The sequence below is a fragment of the Orycteropus afer genome, unplaced genomic scaffold (genome assembly GCF_000298275.1).
Source record: "Orycteropus afer afer isolate SDZICR_OR568_19922 unplaced genomic scaffold, OryAfe1.0 scaffold00002, whole genome shotgun sequence".
NCBI classification, from domain to species: Eukaryota; Metazoa; Chordata; class Mammalia; order Tubulidentata; family Orycteropodidae; genus Orycteropus; species Orycteropus afer.
Window position 1 is genome coordinate 3,240,648 of NW_006921589.1, and position 24,449 is coordinate 3,265,096.

Genomic DNA, 24,449 nt, shown 5'->3' on the forward strand with positions numbered 1-24,449 from the left:
TGTTGTTGTGTTGTTATGTGCTGTTGAGTCAGACCCGACTCATAGCAACCCCTCCTTGGGTTTCCGAGGCAGTATCACTACAGAAGTAGATTGCCTCATCTTCTTCCTTCCAAGGAGTGGCTGGTGGTTTAAACCACCAGCCTTCTGGTTTGCAGTCAAGTGCCTTAGGCACTACACTTCCAGACCTCCATATATATATATACCAAAAACTCATTGCCATCCAGTCAATTCCAATTCATAGTAACCCTCATTGTAAATCTTTACAGAAGCAGACTGTCTCATCTTTGTTCCACAGAGCAGCTGGTGTATTTGAACCACTGACCTTTTGGTTAACAGCCAAATGCCTTAACCACTATACCACCAGAGCTCCTTATAGAATTATATATATTATATATCATATAAAATTAAGGATTCAAGTACAACACCTTATTAAATGCCCATTTCAGCACTGGTAACATTGGCCCAATAGCTGTGACTTTACAATCCAGGAGGGTGAATCTGTTGGTTATGCTGTTTTTGATTCTCACAGTTCCCAAGGGTGAGCATGTCCAGCATAAGCGCACCAGTATTTGTCAGAATTTTGTTTGTTATTTAAAGCTGGGTGTCAGAGGGGCTCAGGGAGGAGGAATGTGGAGGTTTGTGCTGCAGTGTTCATTTGCCCTGGCAAGATGGTAGCAAGGGAGAAAGACACCAGACCCCAGGGTCCACCAGAGAGGGTTCAGACCAGGCCACGTTGTTAGAAGGTAATTTGGGGTGAGTCCCTAAGTCTCAGAGTCCCCATCTATAAATTATGAGCTCAGATGCAAAAGCCTTTGGCATAAAGTAAATCCTAAATATCCTTTTATCTCCCTTTTTCTATCTCTTCCTCCAGAGACAACTAAGGCCAGGATTTCCTGCATAAAAAAGATGTCACTTAGGTACACTGAACCCTTTATGATGGATATCACTGTTATTTCACATATGCTTTAAGATAAATGAGAACTAACTATAGCTCACTGATCCAATCTTTCTCTCTCCTTTTTATTGCGGTTTGGGTGGAAGTCTACACAGCAAGTTAGTTTTCCATTCTATAATTTATACACATTTTGTTTCACGATGGCTGCATTTCCCTCAGTGTAACCGCACTCTTTCCTCTTCCTCCCTGAGTTCTCTGTTTCCATTCCTCTTCCTTTCCCCTTCCTGCCTTGTGAGCTCTGTTTGGGGGCAAATGCTGCCCTTTAGGCCTCCTGTGATAGATTGTTCTGAGGAGTGCCTTCTTTTACGAGTGTTATTGTTCATTATTTAAATATCACAAAATTGCAGAATCTTCTCTTTAGACATCCAACATTGTTGCAGGGTTTTAGAAGCAGGCATTTTACAGCCAGACAGAGCTAAGTCCAAAATTCTATTCTATTCCTTGCTAGCCAAGTGAACTTGGGCAAATTATTTAATCTGTCATCATCTTAATTTTATTTTAATCTACAAAAGTGGACTGATAATACATAATTTACTGTCGTATTGCACTGGGCAGAGCTGCTGCAAAAGACCTCTTTAAAGTGTTAAAGAGCAAAGATGTCACTTTGAAGATAAAAGTGCGTCTGACCCAAGCCATGATATTTTCAGTAACCTCATATGCATGTGAAAGCTGGACAGTGATTAAGGGGGACCTAAGAAGAAGTGGGGAGCTCTGGTAGCATAGTGCCTAAGGCACTTGACTGTTAATCAGAAGGCTGGCGGTTCAAACCCACCAGCCACTCCTCGGAAGGAAGATGGAGCAATCTACTTCTGTAGTGATACTGCCTCAGAAACCCAAGGAAGGGTCGCTGTGAGACGGATCCGACTCAACAGCACATAACAACAACAACAAGTGGGGAGTGCTGGTGGCATAGTGCCTAAGGCACTTGACTGCTAACCAGAAGGTTGGTGATTAAAACCCACCAGCCACTCCTCAGAAGGAAGGTTGGACAATCTACTTCCGTTGTGATACCTCCTCGGAAACCCAAGGAGAAGTCACTATGAGTTGGACCTGACCTGACGGCAGTGAGTTTAGTTTTTGGTTTAAGAAGAAGTGATGCATTTGAATTGTGTTGGCAAAGAATACTGAAAATACTGTGGACTGCCAGAAGAGTGAAGAAATTTGTCTTAGAAGATGTATGGCCAGAATACATCTTACAAGTGAGAATAATCAGAATTCATCTCTCCTACTTTGGTCATGTTGTCTCCAGTCCCTGGAGAAGGATATTATGGTGGTAAAATAGAGGGTCAGCAACAAAGGAGAAGACCTCAATGAGATGGATTGACATCATAGCTGCAACATGGGCCTCAGGCATAGTGAAGATTGTGAGGTTGGCTCAGGACCAGGCACTGTTTCGTTCAGTTGTACATAGGATCGCTATGAGTCCAAACCGACTTGATAGCAACTAGTAACAACAACAAGAGGTTACTGTCACAGAGATTAATGAACACAGATGACATCTAATAAAATACAGCTATTACTGTAAGTCATTATTCTAATATTATTATTAAAGGTCCCTGTGGAGATGATAGTTACCTCAACAATCTCCCTTTCTGGTAATGAGGGCAGTGAAGAATGATGTGGGAGAAAAAAGTAAAAGAATTACCCATTACTGATATAAACTGAGCACTTAGGAGAAGAAGTAACCACCCTGTCTTGTCTTTGTTTAATAAAATATACTGGAAGAAAGACAGAAGAAGATGTAAGGAGGCTGACAGTATTACTGATGGTTGAAGTAATTATTTCCAGGACAGGAAAGCCAACAATGCCACAAGTGCATGCTATATTAATCCCTGATTCATGGTTAGGTTTAGATTAGTAGACAGTAGACATCATCACTTTGTCTGTATGCACATATGACGTACATTTACAAAAACATCTCTGGCAAATGCAGAAAATGGCTAGCAGTATAGTTCAAAAGGGGAGCTCTGGTAGCATAGTGGCTAAGGCACTTGACTGCTTAACCAGAAGGCTGGCAGTTCAAACTCATTAGCCACACACCTCGGAAGGAAGATGTGGCAATCTACTTCCGTAGTGATACTGCCTCGGAAACCCAAGGAGGGGTCACTATGAGTCGGGTCCGACTCGACAGCAACAACAGCAACAACAACATAGTTCGAAAGATTGCATATTAGGCCATTTGGTTTCTCTAACTACAAAAAAGTACAAGATTCAACCAAGAAATATTTTCATTTCCCCTTGACAGTGTAACACTGCTTGAAATAAATGTGGCAGAGTCAGAGGAAGGCTGGTTATGACTTACACCATCTTGACAAAACCTGCCTCCTGACATACTTCAGTGCTTTACTGGCACTGCTGATTCTGTGTCTCCTCTTCCATCCTGTTATACTTTCTAGATTGTGGTTTGTTTTGCAATGGAGTTTTGAGTGTACCCTAAAACAGTACAGCCCTTACCATCAACTGTTACTGAAAGAGAGGAAGGACTGAGGATGTAACTGATGACCATGTTTTTACCGAGACCTAATTATCCCACCCACTGTGGTACACACAGATGCTCATCACTGTGAACAACATTTTATCTGAAATTAATTTCATGCATGCATTTGTTTTTGGCACCAGCTGCAGTGCCATTTTACAGTGACAAGGTGACCTTGGGATCAGCAGTGGGAATGCAGATGGTTACATCAGATTTTGGAAAAGTTTACTCAGATGCGCCATGTTGGAAATGGAACTCTTGCCTATGCATAACCAAACCAGTTCCGACGCATGGTGACCCCAGGTGTTGCAGAGCAAAACCACTCCATGGTGTTTTCATGGCTGTGACATTTCAGAATCACATCCCTAGGCCTTTCTTCCAAGATACCTCTGACTGGGTTTGAACCACCAAACCTCCAACCTTTCGGTCAGTAGTACAGTGCTCAACCATTTGCAGCACCCAGGGAATCCTTTTCCATGCACATCACCCCAGAATCATAGGTGGCTGAATCCAGGCCAGGCCTGCTTAGTGATTGTTATTTTTCTTATCCTTTGACATTCTAAATGAATAGTGGATAACATTGAACCTTCTTTCCAATTAAACTAGACAAAATAAAAATGTCAATCTCCAGCCTGTCCATTCAGAGGAGACTCTGTGGCATCGTTATCTGAGCCGCCATAGTGACAACAACAGTCCCAACAAAGCCAGCCTCTGTCTGAATGTGTCTCCTACAGAGCCACCTCTGTCCTTTTATAACCACAATGATTAGATGATTCATTTCTCAAAAATATTAAAAAACGACCTGGCAGCCACATTTGTGTTGTCTTCCAGAGCCATGAAAAATATGCCTAATTATTTCTATATGTCACTCTATCCATGCTGCTTTGAATGGAGCTGTTAGGGACACCTGAGGCTCTTTTCCTTTGAGCTAAATACATTTCCTTGTGTAAGATTCCAAACAGCATGGTTCTGAGGCCATCACAATATGCTGATTATTGCTCAACATTGGCAGTTGGGACTAGGCACAATGTTCTAGCCATTCTGAAACCATCTGTGTGGATGAGTCAGTTCTTTGTTCTCCTTGCCAGTGAGTACATTTATGGAGCGACAACAGAGTGGGTGGCCCTGGGAGCTGTTCTTCCCCCATGGTGCTGTACTCTTCATTCTGTTCACGGTGATTTTCCAATATGTGTGAGCAATTTCCAAACCGAGCTGTGGATAAGAGCAAAAACAGATAACACAATGCACATCTACTAATATCTTTGATTAATGAAAGACTATGATTTAAAAAAAAAAAAAAAACTATTTATCAAGCTCAGTTTCAATTCCTTTCTTGATGGGAAATTCGTCATACTGGTTTCACCATTTTGTTCACTCAAGCAAAAGCCCTATACAGTACTTAAATAAAAATATCTTCAAGTTAAATATTCTGTTACCCCAGTGTTATTTGAGAAATAACTTTGTTTTTTCCTCTTATTACTTAGCATAGAAAAATGAAGAAGCAGGTTTAAAGTCTAAAGTTATCATTTCTTATAAATTCTTGGTCCTTTCTCTATATTGTTGTACACTAGTGTAGTGGATAAGGCATTTGGCTGCTAACCAGAAGGTCAGTGGTTCAAACCCACCAGCCGCTCCACAGAAGGAAGATGGGGCAGTCTACTTCTGTAAAGCTTTACAGCCTAGGAAACCAAAGGGGGTCACTGTGAATGGGAACCAACTCGATAGCAGTGAGTTGAGGGCTGTATGATCAGATGTTCATTTAAATGGTCAGCTCAGCCTGTGGATTGAAACTTTTACTTAATTGAAAGAATCATAATATCCTAGTGATGACCCTTCTCTTAGCAGAGGTAATATTCAACATTCTCCTAACATTATATGGAGAGCAATTATACGTGAGGTCTGATTTTCCTTTGCCTTACACAGAGTATAATGAAATCCGAGGAAGAAAAAAACTGACATCTAAACATGAAGCAGATATTGCCTGATACTACTATAGTATTTGAACAAAAAGTTTATGTATTTTCTTCTATATGTTGCCAAGGAAATGGATTAATTAGGAAATATTTTTTTTTAGATTCATGGTGTTGTCTTAATTCACAGTAAATTTCTGACTCACATGTTCTCCATTTTATCTTTGGCTTTGTCCTCAAAGGACGTGGGCAGATCTATTTCCATGAAAATATGTCAAGAGTGTGCACCTATACACCTACACAGCTTTTGCCCTGTTCCACTAAATCCTAATGGTGCGATCCAAACTGAAAGGAATCTTTTTCTGTCCAGATTTATGATGTCTTGAAGAAAAAAAGAATAATATTTGCTCCTGTTCTTCCTCACTCCACTGATACTCCCAAGTTCTGATATATATATATATTAATAAATGTGAGACCTCATTTTAAAAAAAGTAGTTGTAATATGAGCTGTTGTCAGTTGAGATGCAGAACTAAAAATAAGAAGTTAGAGATAACAAAAATATAGTGTGCAGATAACATTTTTATTCTAAGAGTTTTGCTTGTCTTTTTTCTAAGTTTCTGGAGCTTCTTCCATTTCAAATGGAAAATTTAATCAAGTTAGTCCTTTTAAAAGCACATCTCCATAAACAATATCTAAATATTGACATGAGTAAATATTATTTTCTTTCAGATCAGTGTTTAAGGACAACCAGGGAAATGTGGACAGAGACTCAAGATTTTCTCCATTGTATCGACAAGAAAGTAGCAAGATATCAACTGAGGACCTACTTAAACTAGTGTCTGATTACAGAAGGTTTGCTTTTTAGATACTGTTGAAGTTAACATGAATTAGCTGCACAGCTATCATTGTTTTGTTCTCTCTGCATAAATAATACATGGGTACTTGATTTTCAAATGTCTCATCTTCCTTAGAAAGCAGATGCTTTTCACACATGCCCAAATGGTACCACAGAGTAAATTTGCCAGAATCATACGGAGGAAGTGTGACACCTTAAACTGTCAGTTATCTATTGCTGTGTATCCAGCTAATCCAAGCGTCTTGTTGTTATTTGCCATGGAGTCACACCCGACTCATAGTGACCCCTCCTTGGGTTTCCAGGGCAGTATCTCTACAGAAGTAGATTGCCCAACCTTCCTTCCGAGGAGTGGCTGGTGGGTTTGAACCGCCAGCCTTCTGGTTAGCAGTCAAGTGCCTTAGGCATTATGCTATCCAAGGTTAGTGACTTAAAATAGCACTACTATACTCCTGAATTCATAATGGAAGCATGTCTAGATGAGCAAAGTTGATTCTTCTGTACAAGGCATTGTCTAGGTTGGTCAAGTGGGGCCAGGGGATCTACTTTAAAGATGACTGACTTAATGACTAGAAAGTTGTCCTTATTGTCGGCTGGGAGCTCAGCTGAAACTGTGGGCCAGAAGCCTTGGTTCTTCCCTATGCAGCCCTCTCCTTGAGATGCTTGGGCTTCCTTATGGCGTGGTGACTGAGTTGTAAGAAGAAACACCCCAATGGACAGGAAATAACCACTGCCAGCTTCTAAAGGCCAAGACCCAGAAACTAGCAGGGTACCATTTACATCATTTCCATTGTCAAGCTGTCACAGAACCTAGATTAAAGGGAAAGAGACATTAGTTGCTCTCAATAGAAATGTTACAGAATTTTAGGGTCATGTTTTAAAACTCCACAGAAAAATTATGTTTCTGTGAATACAGTAATTCATAATATTCAAGTCATCCAAATGCTTTTGAAAAAAATAAAGGAAATTAGTGCTAAGATAAGAAATATATAAAAACTATACATTTTTTAATTGATTCACAATGTATCTAACATCTGATGATAATACAGTCTTTCAGGATGAGCTATATATCTTAAATTGTTAGTCCCCTAATGCACACAGTATTCTTGGGCCCTTTGGCCCTTTCGAAATGTTACTTATTTGCCTTTCTCATCAAAGAATAAACAATTTCCTACTAATTAGTTTTGTCTATCCAGAACAAAAATAATATAACGTATGAAAGAAGCCTGGTGAATGTTTTCTGTACCATCAGTAGAGGATGTTTCCATGAACTAGAAAGGAAGTTTTCCAGTGTTCTTTTGTGTTCTGGAATAAAAATAAATAAACCTTAGGAAGCAAAATAAGGGTGAGGAGGAAAGTCTTAGAGGAGATTCTGAGTCTGTCTGACTTTGTAATTCTATAAGATCAGTCGGTGCAGGGAGTGATTGTCCTTTGCTTCATCAAACTGGCTCTCAAAATGAAACTGGTGCAAAGGAATCATTCACCAGATTATTTATGATCTCCTGTCATCTTCTGTCAAAGCTCAGAATGAATAGTTGACTCTTTTTTCTTGAGAACTGGAATAATTCATTGCATGTGTGTTTCTTTGCTGGTGTACTCTCACAGGGTTGACAGAATAAGCAAAACGCAGACCATCCCTGGAAGCCTGGATATTGCTGTTGACAACACTCCTTTGGAGCACCCAAGTATGGTGACAATGATGCCGTGGTTTGGTTATAGAGATTTGAACACTTAAGGATTTTTGGGGTGCTTGGTTAGTTAGCAGGTTGGCTGGTTAGTTGGTTGGTTGGTTCATTCATTGGTTTGATAGGTATATGCTACAAATATTCGTATAAATGGAATTTAGTATCTTATGGAAATGTTGGGCTCCTTATTTCTTCATTAAGGGAGCCTCTATTATAGGACAAGAACTACAGTCATGGTGACCTACTCTTTATCTATCTGGTATGCACTATGTCCTGTCAAGGTATTAAATTATGTCATCTAATCCTCAAAACCCCAGAGAGTTTCAAAAGAGTAAAGACAGTTTAATAAGCCAGTAACCTATAGTGGCAGAACTTACATTCTGTCCAGTTCCTCTGACTCAAAATTCAGGGCTGGTTCCACACTGTGCTGCCAAAAAGGTATTTTGAACAAAGTTTAACCACCCAAGTGGCCATGCAAAATTATTGCTGAAATATGTTTAGACTTTGTTATTACACAGAAAGTATCGTTTTCAGAATATGAACAAAAGTCTTATGTCAGCAGAAGGTAATATTGCAGAAGGAGTATTTATTAATTTATAAATAAATGAGTTTCAAATTTTATTTCTCATGTGCTGAGATTGGTTTTGTGTGTTGTTTTGTTTTGCTTTGCCACTCTGATTAGGCGTTTCGGTGACTTTCTCATTGATACAGAGGACAAATGGGAGCAGCCGATAATGAATTACGAACGGGAGAAATTAGGATCATGGGAGATTTGGGTTACCATTAGCACTTTCAGTTTTCCATTCTTGAAGTTTTTCCTCAAATTGTTTTAACATGAAATACAATGAGCTTTCTGACCTGAATCATGGCTCCAAATCATTTTATATTGATTGGCAGGATAAAGGATAAAGGATAAACCAAGCCATTTCCTCCTGCTTAATTAAGAGAGCATGACTTTTATTAGCTATGAAAAGAAAAGCAAAACAAAAACAGAGCGAAAATATTCTCTTTGAGAGAATTGTAGATTAGAGAAATTGTAACTTGTAATAAAAACTATTATAATTAATTTTTGAAAAGAAACTTGTCATCTGATTCCCAAGCATACATAGCCAATCATTTTGCTTTTCTGAAGGCAAGGAGATTGCAGAGCAAGTGAAAGAAAGCAGAGTTGCTGTTTTTTCATACCACATCTTTAGCTTCCGAATTGTTTAGTGATGGGAGATTGGATTTGAAAAAATGTAATGGTCTTTTCTTTCTTTTTTTCTTAGGCTGTTCTTATAAGGTTAGATTTTTTAGGGCTATAAAAACTGGAGAGAAAAATGCAATAAATTGCATTCAATGATGCACAGAGTGTTTCAAGCCCATAGTGTGAAATGATGTCATAGAGGAAACTTAATATTAATCCATTGGAAACTCTCAATAGTAGACCTGTTGAACAACGTTTCGTTTTACTGTGTATCAACATCTGCATTATTTGATAGTGTTATAGCAAAGGTCAGGGAGTTGATGCTTATTAGAGAAGACGTAATTAGTATGTTCAGAGGGTCATTAGCCAAAATTACTTTTGATATGAAGCTTAATACAAAAATAATATAGTTATAAGCGTATCCAAAAGTTTTGCCTTTTCTTAAGACATCAGTTTTGATATTAAGTATAATGCCTATCTTTCATACCCACCTCCTACAAACGGTCCAAGCTAGCATAATTTAGCACAAGTTGACATAAGGTATAGAGTTATATTTTGAATGGATTTATGTAAAAACATGTTAAGTATCGTTCACTATAAAAAGAACCATATTGAATGACAGATTTTTATTTTCTGGTTTCTCAAGACTGTGTAACATCGTCCTTTGTCCCTGTCAAGCCTTTCAACGTGATGGCTCAGCACGAACCCTCCGTGGAGGTGGAAGAATTTGTTTACGACACCACCAAGTCCTGCCGCCCCTACCGAGAGTACAAAAACCAGATTTACATTTACCCCAAGCACCTCAAGTATGACAGCCAGAAGTGCTTCAACAAGGTATGGTGCGGGTTTCTGGGGTAACATCCTCTCCCTCACCACACTTAGATCATACACGATGGCTTCTTGAAAGTAAGAATACAAATTGTTATCGGCTGACATTTGAGAATAGAAAACCATTTGGAAAAATTCTTCCTACAGGGCAGTGAGGGGCTTCACCTTGGGTGCATAAAGGGATGCATGGTTTTATAGCATATTACCATTGCTTTCTGAAACAAGTCCAACATATTTTTGATTCATACATTTTCTTTTCATGTCTAAATATATTCTAAATATATATTTCTAAATATATTTCTAAATAGCGTGCTTGTCCATTCCAAAGTGAGCATTTTCTTCCTTTTAAAAGAAATGATCCTTCCCAGTTCTCTCTGCTATTTCTGAATGCTATAGATAATCTCACAGGAAAATATTGGGCACTGTACTTTTTTCAGATTTAATTGGATGCTGTATATTTTAGGCACTTGGATTTTTTGTTGCTTTTATTGTTACTGTTATTTAATAGGAAATTACAACCCTCATTTCCTCCACTGTAATTCCAGGCACGAAATATAACCGTGTGCATTGAATTCAAAAACTCCGATGAAGATGGTGCCAAGCCAGTGAAGGTGAGCCAAGTCAGCAGTGGGACATGGCCGGAGAATCCATAATTTCTTTCTGCTGTTGAGGGGCTTTTTATTTCAGTATGGTTGAAAGAGGAGTGATTTCATACATTTCTTTTTGATTTTCTGAAATGTACATGACTTCATAGCATCATTAAGGAGCTCTGGTGGCGTTGTGGGTAAGGCATTTGGCTGCTAACCACAAGGTCAGTGGTTTGAACCCACTAGCCACTCCACAAAAGAAAGACAAGGCAATCTGCTTCTGTAAAGATTTACAGCCTGGGAACTGTGGTGGTTATGTTTGTGTGTCAACTCGGCTAGGCCTGGTTGAATGGCTGGGCAGCTGGTGGTAGTTATTCCCCATGATGAGACTGGCAGTCAGCTCCATGGTGAGATCTACCACAAGCAGCTGAGTAGCTGCTTTGGGTATGTGGTCTGCTTCCCAGATATAAGCAGCAGCTTTGGGAATGGTCTCTAGCCTATGGCACACTTGGACCCTGCATGTAGCTGTGTCATTGTTCAGCAGCCTGCCATGCCCTGCCAACCTTGGGACTTACAATGAATGGACTTACAGTTAATGGCCTGCCGTGTGGTTTGGTAACATTGGGACTGTGCCTTTTTACTTGTCAACTTGGGTTTGACAGCCTCAGCAGCCAGCAGCTGTCTGAGTAAAGAAATGCCTCTAGCTCCTGTGAGCCGGAAGCAGGAGGCAGAGCTGGACCTCAAGGTTGAGGGACTTTCACCTAACCCCTAGAACCTGACACTTTGAACTTGGACTTAAAGCCTCCAAATTGTAAGAATAAACTACTGTTTGTTAAGGCCATCCCATTTGTGGTATGTTTCCTGTCAGAGCAGTACTAGGTAACCAGAACAGGAATGCAATGGGAGTAACGACGAATTGGAATCAACTTGATACCAGTAAGTTTGGTTTTGCTTTGGTGATAGCCATCATTATGTACACATACTAGAAATGCCAGTCCCATGGTTCTGTTTAGCTTTATCCTGGTGTAAGAAGCAGAAAACCATTCTAGTGTGAAAGAAAGCAGAGCTTCCTCTGTGGAAGACATTGTCCTTTTCAGAGATTAGCCTGGCTCTTGGCTCAGCATGCCTGACCCCTGGGCACAAGGGCTGCTGCATCTGGACTTCATGGAAAATACAGTGGTCTTGTGGGATAATCCCACTACGGAAGGTGATATTACCCACTGCCTGAGGAACTGGTAAACCAGCCTGGAAAATAAGACTGGCTCTGGTGGCATAATGCATCAGGCATTTGACTGCTAACCAGAAGGCTGGCGGTTCAAACCCACCAGCCACTCCTCGGAAGGAAAGTTGAGCAATCTACTTCTATAGAAATACTGCCTCAGAAACCCCAGGATGGGTCACTATGAGTCAGATCCAACTCAGTGGCAATGCGTTTGGTTTGGTTTTGGTGATCACATGATTTAATAAGATCAATAAAACTCTCAGGTCTTTATGAACCCTACCGATTTAACATATAAAACTACAACTGGATGGAAATTTTTAGGGTTTATATTTGATAGGTACTGTTTTAATTTTGGGGACTTCATGCAACGTAAAGTAACCAATAATAATAGAGAGAGAGAGATTATTTTTATGAGGCCCATGCCCTGGCCTTCCCAGTTTGGGTGAAGCAGAGGAAATAGATTATAAAGCACAAGACTGATTTCTAACTTGTCACCACCATTATCTGAATTAACCTCTTAGAGCACTCTCCAGGTACCAATTCTGTACCCCGATTTTGCTACCAAGAAGTTTGTGAAATTGTTCACAAGAATGGTGGTCAGTTTAAGGATGGTTGAGTGAATCCTGCAGAGTAAAGAAGAAGAGCTGTTTAGAATTGTCAGGAACCACTGTTAGCATCTGTAGGTACCGTGTTCGCGACAGCATTAGCATCAAGAGAGAAAAGTTAAAGTGAAATGTACCTCGACCTGACAGGAAACTCTCCAGACCTACTAGTTGTTGTTGTTGTTGCTGTTGTTATGTGCCATCAAGTCGGACCCGACTCATAACGACCCCTCCTTGGGTTTCCGAGGTGGTTATTGTTGTTGTTGTTATGTGCCGTCGAGTCAGACCCAACTCACAGCAACCCCTCCTTGGGTTTCCGAGGTGGTTGTTGTTGTTGTTGTTGTTATGTGCCGTCGAGTCAGACCCGACTCACAGCAACCCCTCCTTGGGTTTCCTATGCGATATCACTACAGAAGTAGATTGCCCCATCTTCCTTCCGAGGAGTGGCTGGGGGGTTTGAACCGCCAGCCTTCTGGTTAGCAGTCAAGTGCCTTAGGCACTATGCTACCAGAGCAAGTATTCATGAGGAATCTGGGAAGGAGGGACAATCACAGGTGTGTGAGTCCCATCTCCATTGCACTGTAAAGCATTGCTGAGAGACACAACAGGGCCAGCTGTCAGACTCCAGAGGGGGACCTCAAGCTGGGACTCAGGAGGCTTTTAAGCTACATGACTAGGGAGGTGCCATCATACATCCTCCGGCCTGATCAGAAACTGAGATACAGTGGTAATATAATGTGGGAAGACCTGGAAGTTCCCTATCTCACCAGCTCAGCATCCATAGTTGGAGGCCAGGAGGTGAGGGATTGGCATCTAACTAAGCTCTGCAGTTGCCTAGGACTGATTGCCTTAAGCACTAAGCCAAAGCTGGATTCTGTGAGCCGCACAGTCATGCAGGGATCACTCTGGAACAAGTTAGCCCTTCTCTCCAGTAACCAAAAGCCATTGGTGGTTTGCTGTGGAATTCTTCCCTTCCATGTGGGAGATGTGGGTTCAGTTCCCAGCCAGTGTACTGTGTGTGCAAGCTCCACCCACCTGTCCATGTGAGATTGGAGGCTGCCCTGATGCTGAACAGGATTCAGTGGTGCTTCCAGACTCAGCCAAAGAAAGGCCCAGTGATCTCGCTCCTAAAAGAAGTCAGAGAAAACTTGTGAATCACAGTGATCCAATCTGCAACCCATTATGGGGATGACACAAGACCGGGCAATATTTCTTTCCATTTTAGGGGTTGCCAACTCCACTGCAGCCAACAACAACAATCAAAAGGCAGAGTATGAATTGGTTCTGGTATTCAGTAATGATGTAGTATCTAAATGAGAACTGACACTTTCAAATCTGCTTCAGCCAAGCAATCCATTGTGTAATAAACATAACATTAAAAAAAAAGTGCTATCAAATTGATTCTGCCTCTTAGCAACTCTATAGGACAGACTAAGATGACCCCATATGGTTCCCAGGCTGCAACTCTTTACAGAAGCTGACTGCCACATTTCTCTCCTGCGGAGCAGCTGGTGGGTTTAAAACCACTGACCTTTTGGTTCACAGCCAAGTGCTTAATCACTGCCCCACCAGGGTTCCTTCAAATACAAGTATAGTAGGCCCAAGAAGCTCAAGGTCAATAGTAATGTTAGTTAAGCCTGGCAAGTTATCACAAAATTTTCCTTTGCCCTGTCGTTGGTAACTGAAGATCTGAGGTCTTTTTCATGCTCAATTAAAATCAGACACATAAGCATGGAGGGATGGACACTGGGGAGAGGTAACTATGGGGAGGAAGTGGGAGGGGAGCTGTTGCATTGTGGTAAACTGTGGTCAGTGTCACGAGACAAAGTGTATGTGAGCTGCTGTATGGAAAGTGAATTTGCTCTGTAAACCTTCACCCAAATCACAATAAAATAAATAAATAAAATCAGACACTTGAAATGTTTAAACTTGTAACTTTTTTACCCAGTGCATTTATGGCAAGCCTGGAGGGCCCCTCTTCACCTCGGCCACCTACACAGCAGTTGTGCACCATTCCCAGAATCCGGATTTCTCAGATGAGGTAAGGCGGGGCCAGGCTCCCACTGTCCCTACCTAGCAGCTCCTACAAAGGTGGGCGAGTGGGTCGGACAATGAGTGACAACCATACCTCAGACCGAGGACCCACTCTGGCAGGCATTTACTTAGCCAAGATTTAGTAACTATATTAATGGATAGTTGATCCAGGAGTATGTTGCAACTTTGTGTACAGGACTGACCTTTGAAAATGGAGTGTTTCTATTATATTATTCTTTCTAAGTGACATTTCACATCCTAATAGGAAGAGCAAAGAATTTACATGTGTTCCATCACCACTGGTTACAACTCATGGGAGTTGACGGTGCTGGGACCGCCTCATCTAAATGGATATGGGAGCAAGACTTGCCCTGGCTCACTCCTAAGACTCTCATATTGATTGTTAAACCATGTTCCACGCTACACTTCATACATGAGTTCTCTCACATAATCCCTAAGGCAGTTCTGGGAAGTAGCCACTGTTACTTCCTATTTAAGGATGAAGAAGCTGAGGCTCAGAGGTCAAGCAGCTTTGCCAAGGGTGGTTACTAGTAAATGGAAGTCAGGACTCAAGCTCAGGCCATGTGACTGCACAGCCTGAAGTGTCACCCTTATGCAATAATACATATTAAAAAATCATCGTTACAACGGTACTTCCTGCATACGTTGGCTTGTGTTATCAACCGCTTCCGACCAGCAAATTACAGAGCTTCAATTTAATCTTTAACCATAAAGCAAAGTCTGAACCAATGTTAAGTACTGGTTATTTAAGTAGGACAATATGAGCCTTGTTGACATGATGGCTAGAATGAAAATGTCACACTTTCTGTTGGTGCCATAGAAAAGGACCACAACTTAGTGATTTAAAACAACACATATTTAGTATCTTACAGTTCTGGAGATCAAAGTACAATGGGCTGTAAGCAAGAGGTCAGCAGATCTGAATGATTTCTGGAGGCTCTAAGGGAGAATCCATTTTCTTGCCATTTCCAACTTCTAGAGGCCACCTGCAGGAACTCTGGTGGCATAGTGCCTAAGGCATTTGACTGCTAATCAGAAGCATGGCAGTTCAAACCCACCAGCCACTCCTTGGAACGAATCTGCTTCTGTAGAGATACCACCTCAGAAAGGAGAGGTCTCTATGAGTCAGAATCGACTCGACGTCAGTGAGAGAGGCCTCCTGCGTTCTTTGGTCCCCTCCCAGCAATCGTGTCCCTCCGACCTTGGCTTCCTTCCTCTCTGTGTCTCCTCTGGCTCCGCCTTTCCCACTTCTCCCTTTTAAGGACTCTGTGATTCCACTCTGCCCACCTGAAGGAGCCGGAATATTCTGTCCATCTTAGGATCCTTACTAAATCACGTCTGCAGAGTCCCTTACACCATGGAAGATACCAAAATCACAGTGCTGGAGATTAGGATGTGAACATCTTTTGAGGGGGCATGGTGTGGGGAGGGAGTATTATTTTGTCAACCACACCTTTCTACACTTTAATCATTTTAAATCGCATTAAAAGAACACAAATGAAACAACAGGAGCTCTGGTGGCGTAGTGCCTAAGGCATTTGACTGCTAACCAGAAAATGGCGGTTCAAACCCACCAGCCACTCCTCGGAAGGCAGGTTGAGCAATCTACTTTCGTAGTGATACCTCCTCAGAAACCCAAGGAGGGGTGTCGCTATGAGTCAAATCTGACTCCACGGCAGTGAGTTTGGTTTTTGTTTTTGGTTTAATGAGACAACACTGTGGAACATTTGAATGTTCCTTAGATTTGAGGACAGTGAACCCTGGACTCACTCACTTTGTACACATTGTCAGAAAACACCAATCGTTTGATCACCGTGAAATCCTTTTTAAAAGGCAAAGGTGCCTATGCTGCGTCCTGCCCTGGCCCTGGGCTAGGGATTTCCATCTGAATTCAGTCATTATCTCTTTCATTGCAGGTGAAAATTGAGCTACCAACACAACTCCATGAGAAACATCACATTTTGTTTTCTTTCTATCATGTCACCTGTGACATAAACGCAAAAGCTAATGCCAAAAAGAAGGAAGCTCTGGAGACCTCAGGTACTGGCGGGAAGCACCTGAGTGGCTTTGTGTGTTGCCTGGTGGATGGGAGTGGGAGAGTATTTGAAATGCTTGGGTGTATTGAACAGTTTTGTGAAGGTTAGTATTCATAAACGATAAATAATTGTATCTTTGTTCCTTACTGTGGAGGCTGGTGATGAGAAGTTCTCTCTTTTCCTGTTCCTTTGTAGTTGGATATGCTTGGCTTCCCCTGAAGAGGCATGATCAGATCGCTTCTCAAGAGTATAATATCCCAGTAGCGACGAGTCTGCCTCCTAATTATTTAAGCTTTCAAGATTCTGCAAGTGGAAAGGTATCGGATAGTGTATAATCTAAGAGAAAGAAAGTACGTCAGGCAACTGACATGAAAGGAGCCCTAGAGAAGCAAAGACTAAGCACTCAAGTGCTAACTGCAGGGTTGGCAGTTCAAACCCACAGTGGCTCTGTGGGAGAAAAGACCTCGTGATCTGCTCCCATGATAAAGACTACAACCTGGAAAACACTGTAGGATAGTTCTCTGTTGCGTTGGGTCGCTATTAGTAAAACCCAATTCACAGCACCTCACTATACAAATGACATGTGGTTATTTTCTTTCTGCTATGTAAATTAGCACAGCAAGCATACTTTATGTGCCCAGTGTAGTTACGAATCAAGTGTACCTACAATATTCCTAATCTTTAGTTTATAACCCCTGGAAATGAGCTATTCAAAACAGTACTCTAGTGTTGCCTTGTCTCCTTTATCAATACAGCCAAGTGTACTTGCATGTTTTCTTTTCCATGGTACTGTAAAATTAATGGATCTGGACAGATTAACAAAAAAACAAATAAGCTATGTGTATATATTTTTTTATTTTTATTGTGATTTGGGTGAAAGTTATAGAGTTATTTCATTCTCTATACAGCAGTCCATACACGCTCTGCCCCATGACACTGACTGAAATTTCCCACAATGCAACAGCTCTCTTCCCACTTCCTCCCCATAGTTTCCTCTTCCCTGTGTCCTTCCCTTTCATGCACTCCTGGCCCCCAAGTGGTCTCCCCGTGCAAATACACTTGTAGAAACATTGTCTGCCAACCCAATACATAGTCATGGGCATACTTCCCCCTGCCTAGACATACCTGGTCGTTCAGCCTGTCCTCCCATCTATCCACCCTAGATCAATGTTTGCCGTCACTGACAACTCAGTACTGTATGTGCAAAAGGGTTCATCTTTGTTGTCTGTATCTCCCACGCACCTCTCTATGTCTTCCTCTTCCTCAATGCCACCATGTTGATCGCTTACATATGGTGCTAAATAAGCTATGTATTTCTTATTTCTCGTTGTCATTGTGACAGTAACAAACTCTTTTTTTTTTTTTTTCAGCACAGTATGAGTGACATTAAATGGGTTGATGGCGGCAAACCACTTTTCAAAGTATCAACATTTGTTGTATCAACAGTGAACACTCAGGTGAGTATGTTTTCTTCCCCACCCCACCCCCAGAAGTTCAACAGGTAACTATCAGCATCTTTTCTAGCACAAAGAATCATAAGGTGTCTCCTACTCCTACAGTTACATGATGAAACTGACCATTTAAATGGGGTATCCAAAAAACAGGTGATTAAAAGCCATTGCCATGTGGCCGGGAAGGAAAATAAAACCCACAAAAATGAAATAGGAGAGAAAGGGAGCTTGAGAGTTCAGGGTGGTCCTTCAAAATGCCTGAGCATCAAGCAAAGAGGAGCACTTTGTCCCTCTACCTCTGTGATAAGGCATCTCCACATCGATGAATCCCTTCTGCAGAAGGCTTGCATCCTGTTACGATGGTCCTTTGTAACAATGTTCATGTGTCATCAGAAACAAATACTATTTTCTTTGGCTGTTTCAGGATCCACATGTGAACGCATTTTTTAAACAGTGCCAAAAGAGAGAGAAAGATTTGTCTCAGTCACCTACCTCGAATTTCGTCCGCTCTTGTAAGGTAATAGGACATTTAAGTAGCTTCCGTGGTCTCCAAGGTAGGAATGTGCAAAAGAGACCTTTACATTTTCCACAACTAGCTAACCTCAAAGTAATTACTGTTGAAGATTTTAAGATGCATGATTGATTTAGAAAGGAAACCATTCTATTTCACCATTTCTAAATAGTTGCTGTTGATGACAGAAACATGCGAAGATCAGTTTTAACCAAAATATTATTAAGTCCATTTATTTTAAAGTAGCCAATCAAATAGAGAGCCCTTGCCACGTACCTGGCATGCCTGTATGCCGTGCTAAATAAAGCCAGAGAAAGGCCGGCTACAGATGCATGGAGTCCCTGGGTGGGTGGGGGAAGCGGTTAACAGACACAGCTGCTAAAAATGGGTTGGTAGTTAAAGTCCACCTGGAAGTGCCTTGGAGGAAAAGCCTGGTAATTTATTTCTGAAGAATCAGCCATTGAAAACCCTGAGAAGCACAGTACTACTCTGACACACGTGGGGTTACCATGATCAGAGTTAACTTGACGGCAACTGGTCGTTTTGTTCATTCATTCGTCTGTTTTTTGCAGTATTCATATTCAAGTTCTGAAAAACACCAGCAGAACAGCTTTAAATCTAACCAGTGTTCTTTTTTTCCACTTGCCAATTTATTACAGAATTTATTGAATGTGGAAAAGATTCATGCCATCATGAGTTTTCTGCCTATAATTTTAAACCAGCTCTTTAAGGTCCTGGTACAGAATGAGGAAGATGAAATCAGTACAGCTGTGACCAGGTACCCATAACCCATTAAGACAGCACTTTATAATCTCTGGTTACACAGGACCTTGATTGTAACAGAATAGCAGTCCCATGATGTACTCTTAGGTTTCGTTTGAATGCATTTCTCAAATTTAAATACTTCTTCCCTCTTGAGTCTTTACCTTCTAAATCATCTGCTGTTGTTATGTGCCATCGAGTCGGACCTGACTCATAGCGACCCCTCCTTGGGTTTCTGAGGCACTATCACTATGGAAGTAAATTGGCCACATGATCATTAAGGTTCTAGACCTCTGTTTTGTTCACTTTTTCTTTGGATTTTTCAATTATATTTTTATTTGAGATAATTATAGATTCCCATGCCGTTGTAAGAAATAATACAGAGATCCCACACGTGCTCTTTCCCTATCTCACTCTTATGCCAACAACTTGTCAAACAGTGGTACAGTATCACAGCCAGGATATTGATACATCCAAGATACAGAACACTCTCATCACCATCAGGATCCCTCCTGTTGCCCTTTCATAACCTCAGCACTTCCTCCTGCCCTCATTCCTCCCTAACGAACTCCCTCTCTAACCCCTGACAACCACTAATCTGTTCTCTATGTCTATCATTTTGTCATTTCAAACATGCTATATAAATGGAACAATACAGTAACGTGATCTTTTGGGACTGTTTTCTTCACTCAGCATGGAGATTTACCCAGGGTATTATGGGTATCAATGGTTCCTTCCTTTTAATGGCTGAGTTGTATTACATGGTATGACTGTACCACACTTTGTTTAACCCATTCATTGAAGGACCTGTAGCTTTTAGCACGTACTAATAAAATTGCTGGGAGCTCTGGTAGCATAGTGCCTAAGGCACTTGACTGCTAACCAGAAGGCTGGCGGTTCAAACCCACCAGCCACTCCTCAGAAGGAAGATAGGGCAATGTACTTCCGTAATGATACTGCTTCGGAAACCCAAGGAGAGGTCGCTATGAGTCGGGTCCGACTCAAGGGCACATAACAACAACAACAAACAACAATAGAATTGCTAGACATATTTGTGTCCAGATTTATGTATGATCCTAAGTTTTCCTTTCTCTGGAATAAATGCTTAGGACAGCAATTCCTGGGTTGAATGGTAGTTGTATGTTTAGTTTATTTAAGAAACTAACATATTTCCCCAAGGGGCTGTACTATTGTACATCCCCCCTGATGTGTTTTTTTCCCTGATATTCAACTTTTATTTAACTACTTTCACTTTAAATTTGTTTATATATACTACGTTCTTCCAAAGTTATTAGTCTGGTTGATGACTTTGGAAAACATAGTTTCCTCTTTATAGAGATAGTGTCCTGAATTAATTACTGAGTCACATATTCCACATTTAAAATATATATATATATATATATAATTAGTCATTGCATTCTGGGGGAAAAATGGATCGATTGCTCTTGCCATTGAATTGCTTCCCAAATTCCAGTACTTCCTAACTGACAGATATATTAGTCCCTCTTTTGGAATCAGGCTTTTAGGCTGTTTTTCCTCTGAAGTGTTGGAAAATTAAAGAATTCCTAAAAGATCCACCATCAGCCAGTTCTGTAACCAGACTAAAAGTCTCCAACTGTGCCTTCAACCAATGCTCTTTTCAGCATAAATATATATTTCTGTGTTCTGCATTGGGAAGAACCCCATATATTTCAGCTGTTAGATCTGTTGAAATTTTGAGATATTCCTAAATACTCCAGCCATGAAAAAAGTGGTAGGGCCAATGTGGGGGGGAAAAATAGAATCAAGCTGTACCCCTACTGCTACTAGAAACCCTAACCCAGTAGAAAAAAAAAAAAAGATGGGGAGGGGAGAGAGATTGCATCTTAACTTTATTTCTCTTCCCTAAAGCATACAACCAGAGCTCTGGTAGCATAGTGGCTAAGGCACTTGATTGCTAACCAGAAGGCTGGCGGTTCAAACCCACCAGCCACTCCCCAGAAGGAAGGTTGGGCAATCCTACTTCCGTAGTGATACTGCCTCGGAAACCCAAGGAGGGGTCGCTATGAGTCAGGGCTGACTCGACGGCACATAACATACATAACATACAAAGCATATATAATGCCCATAGGTTAGAAAGCAAGCCCCTTTAAAATGGAGTATGATAATTAATTAGAGGTTAAGAGTCTTTAAGTTTTCAACTAGGTACTAAAACTGACCCCTTCTCCAAATACAATGTTGGCAAACCCATAGACCATAGTTAGCATATTGAACACAAGCAGATGATTTCAGATGTCTTGCTGCAGCCATAACCCACTGCCATTGAGTTGATCCCAACTCATAGTGACCCTAAAGGACTGAGGAAAAGTGCTGCGTAGGATTTCCAAGGTTGTAAATCTTTATGGAAGCAGATTGCCTCATCTTTCTCCCATAGAGTGTCTGATGGGTTTGAACCACCAACATTTTGGTTAGCAGCCAAATGCTTTAGGCACTAGATCTCCTATTGCAACCATAGGACATCATTCATATCTTGGTGCTTATAAGTTTCAAGGTTGAAATGGCTAATAGGCATTATAGATATTGTATGCCCTGTGTAGAGGTGGGGAGGTTTGAAATTGATTGATTGATTAGTTCATTCATTCAATGATCATTAAGTACTCTGTTTACCAAATACTCTAATGACAAATGGTATTTTTCTGCCTTCTCTGAAAAGACCATTAAAGGGTTTTGCTTTTCCAGGGTCCTGACGGACATTGTGGCCAAGTGCCATGAAGAACAGCTAGACCACTCAGTCCAGTCCTACATAAAGGTATGAAAGAACCACTTGGACCTTGGTGATATCCCCATGTGCTGTGTGGCTTGTCTCATCTCTTGTCTTCAATAAGTGACAAGTTTTCTCCGTTAGCTGGACAGTGTCCACCACAATAATAATAAACATTCCCCTTAAAAAAAAAGCAAAAGAAAATGACAGCCTTTAGGTTGCCTCGACTCACGGCAACCCCTGTGTCAGAGTAAAACTGCTCTGCTCTTTAAGGTCTTTTGGGCTGTAATCTTTACACAAGTAGATTGTCAGGACTTCCTTCCATGCTGCCACTGGGTGGGTTCACACTGCCAACTTTTAGGTTAGTATTTGAGTTCAAACTACTTGTTCCACCCAAGGCCTTAACATTCTCCTTAACTACTTAGACTTCCATCTCTTTGCATTAGTTGGCAAGAGGTATTGGTTCCATGTGTAAATAATGTATAAATATCTGAATGGGGGGAGAGATGAGAAACTAGAAGAGAGGAGAAAACCAAAGTGTTTTCCTTTTGAAGTCAGCCTTACAAGCAAATGAAATTCCTGGGTGAATTTAAGGAGGAGTTGTTCCTGTTGGTTTGTTGACTGCTCTGTGTTTCTTCTATAACATTTTCTTAGCTCTCTTTATTGTTTTCTCAGGCATTCTTTCATTTTCCCAGTTACTGTATATTTGTACCTGCTTCTGGTATGTTAAGTCCTTTATCTTCTGGCATGAACCACTTGCTCATCCATCCCATTGGTGTGCACTGCTTCTTCCAGTGTCCTTTGTCAAGTTTTCACTCGGACATGTTTCTATTCTCATTGCCAGTTGGCCTCTGACTTAGTGCCAGTGACCTTGTGATGATGTTTGCCCATTCACCGTTTCTACCAAAAGGTCATCTTCTTGAATGAAAAGAAAAGAGCCAACCTGAGATAAATGGAATGCCTTCAATTACTTTCTCACACATAAACCAACATCCAGTAGCCATCAAATCAATTCGGATTCATGGCAACCCCATGTGTGTCAGAGTAAAACTGAGCTCCATATGGTTTCCAGTGACTTATTTTTCTGGAGTTGATAGCCATGTCTTTCTTCTGAATCACTTCTGGGTGAACTGAAACCTCCAGCCTTTTGGTTAGTAGCTGAGCAAGTTAACCATTTGCATCAGCCAGAGACCATTTTTAATACTTAACCAAACAAACCAAACTCAATACCATTGAGTCGACTCCGACTCATAGCAACTCCTCCCTGGGTTTCCAAGATGGTATCTCTACGGAAGTAGATTGCCCAGTCTTCCTTCCGAAGAGTGGCTGGTGGGTTTGAACTGTCTGCCTTCTGGTTAGCAGTCAAGTGCCTTGCGCGCTATGCCACCAGAACTCCCTTTTAATACTTTAGAAAACCTAAATTTTTATTTTCTGTGCATAGACCAAAGCTTTTTAAGACAGATTTTTCTTTTTTAATTAAGTTATGGTCTTACATATTCGAGATGCCTAGAAAGGTGACTAGAGAAGAATTTTATCTTTTGTCCTAGAAACTTGTAATAACCTCCCAATGCTAATTTCATTCTGGAATGAACTCCCCTGAGATAGCATCTGAAAAAATATATTTTTTCACTAGCTTTATTTCTAAATATTTTTGTACTTGTCAGAAATTGTGAATATCTTCCCAGATGCTTAATATAAATGTGTACCATTCTTTAAAATAACTCAGCATGCCAAAATTAATCAGTTACTTCCCAGTAATTTAGTTGTGGTACAATTTTGCCCCCTATGATCAACATATCAATTGCAGAAAGCCAGTTCCACCTACAAAGACCTTTTTAGTTTGCTGTCTGTTTAAGATAGGGTCAGAGCGTACCTTTTTTAGAACATTGATGAGTTTACCATTCCACAGAATCATCTGGCGGAATTTCACCCTACTTTTCCATTTCAGTCTCCAAAGGTGACTGAGAAGGAAAATCTTCCTCAATCCATTTGCACACTGGCACTTCCATTTCAACAAATGCATTATTTACTTCATTCCAGTGGAATCAGTGAAAATTATATTAAGAATTGCCTGGCATTGTGACTCTCAATGAGAGTTAGATTCTTACAGCACCTCATATCAGCTCTTAGACTCTTTATTTGTGATTATTCTTGAAGAGGCATTTTGGGAATGCATCCTGATATAGCCTTTATCTGTAACCAGGGAATTGAAAATTTCCTGACAAGACCATCTTTTTTTTTTTTTCATTTAATATAGGAGATTTTTTATTTGGTTGGCTCTGAAATGGTTCAAATCAAGAACTTTGTATGTGTGCAATTTCAAGTTAATAACAATTTCTAAGAATGTTTTAAAACACATTTTAATATATCTGAAATAATTGCAGGCTAATAGATACAATCAACTAGCATTTTATTCTGACAAGAGCACTAAACTAGAAAGTGGGAGATGGGATTCAAGGCCAAGCCTAGTTAATTTGAACCATCAGCCTCTCTGGACCTCAATGTTCCCATCTGTGACATATGATGGGATGGACCCAATGGGTCTTGGGGTTGGGCTTCTGTTCCAGGATATGTTGGACAGCCTTGACC

The 24,449-nt window shown here is 40.8% G+C and overlaps 1 protein-coding gene across 1 annotated transcript in view; it reads left to right on the forward strand.

Moving 5' to 3' along the window:
• DOCK10 (dedicator of cytokinesis 10) overlaps positions 1-24,449 on the forward strand; it is a 242,485-nt gene that overhangs the window by 155,136 nt on the left and 62,900 nt on the right. Inside the window, exons 15-25 of the mRNA XM_007955659.2 lie at positions 6,072-6,194; positions 7,801-7,880; positions 9,713-9,900; positions 10,440-10,505; positions 14,254-14,346; positions 16,277-16,400; positions 16,592-16,713; positions 17,767-17,853; positions 18,272-18,364; positions 19,018-19,136; positions 21,839-21,908. Coding sequence (XP_007953850.1) covers positions 6,072-6,194; positions 7,801-7,880; positions 9,713-9,900; positions 10,440-10,505; positions 14,254-14,346; positions 16,277-16,400; positions 16,592-16,713; positions 17,767-17,853; positions 18,272-18,364; positions 19,018-19,136; positions 21,839-21,908 — 1,165 coding nt within the window. The remainder of the gene's footprint in view (positions 1-6,071; positions 6,195-7,800; positions 7,881-9,712; positions 9,901-10,439; positions 10,506-14,253; positions 14,347-16,276; positions 16,401-16,591; positions 16,714-17,766; positions 17,854-18,271; positions 18,365-19,017; positions 19,137-21,838; positions 21,909-24,449) is intronic.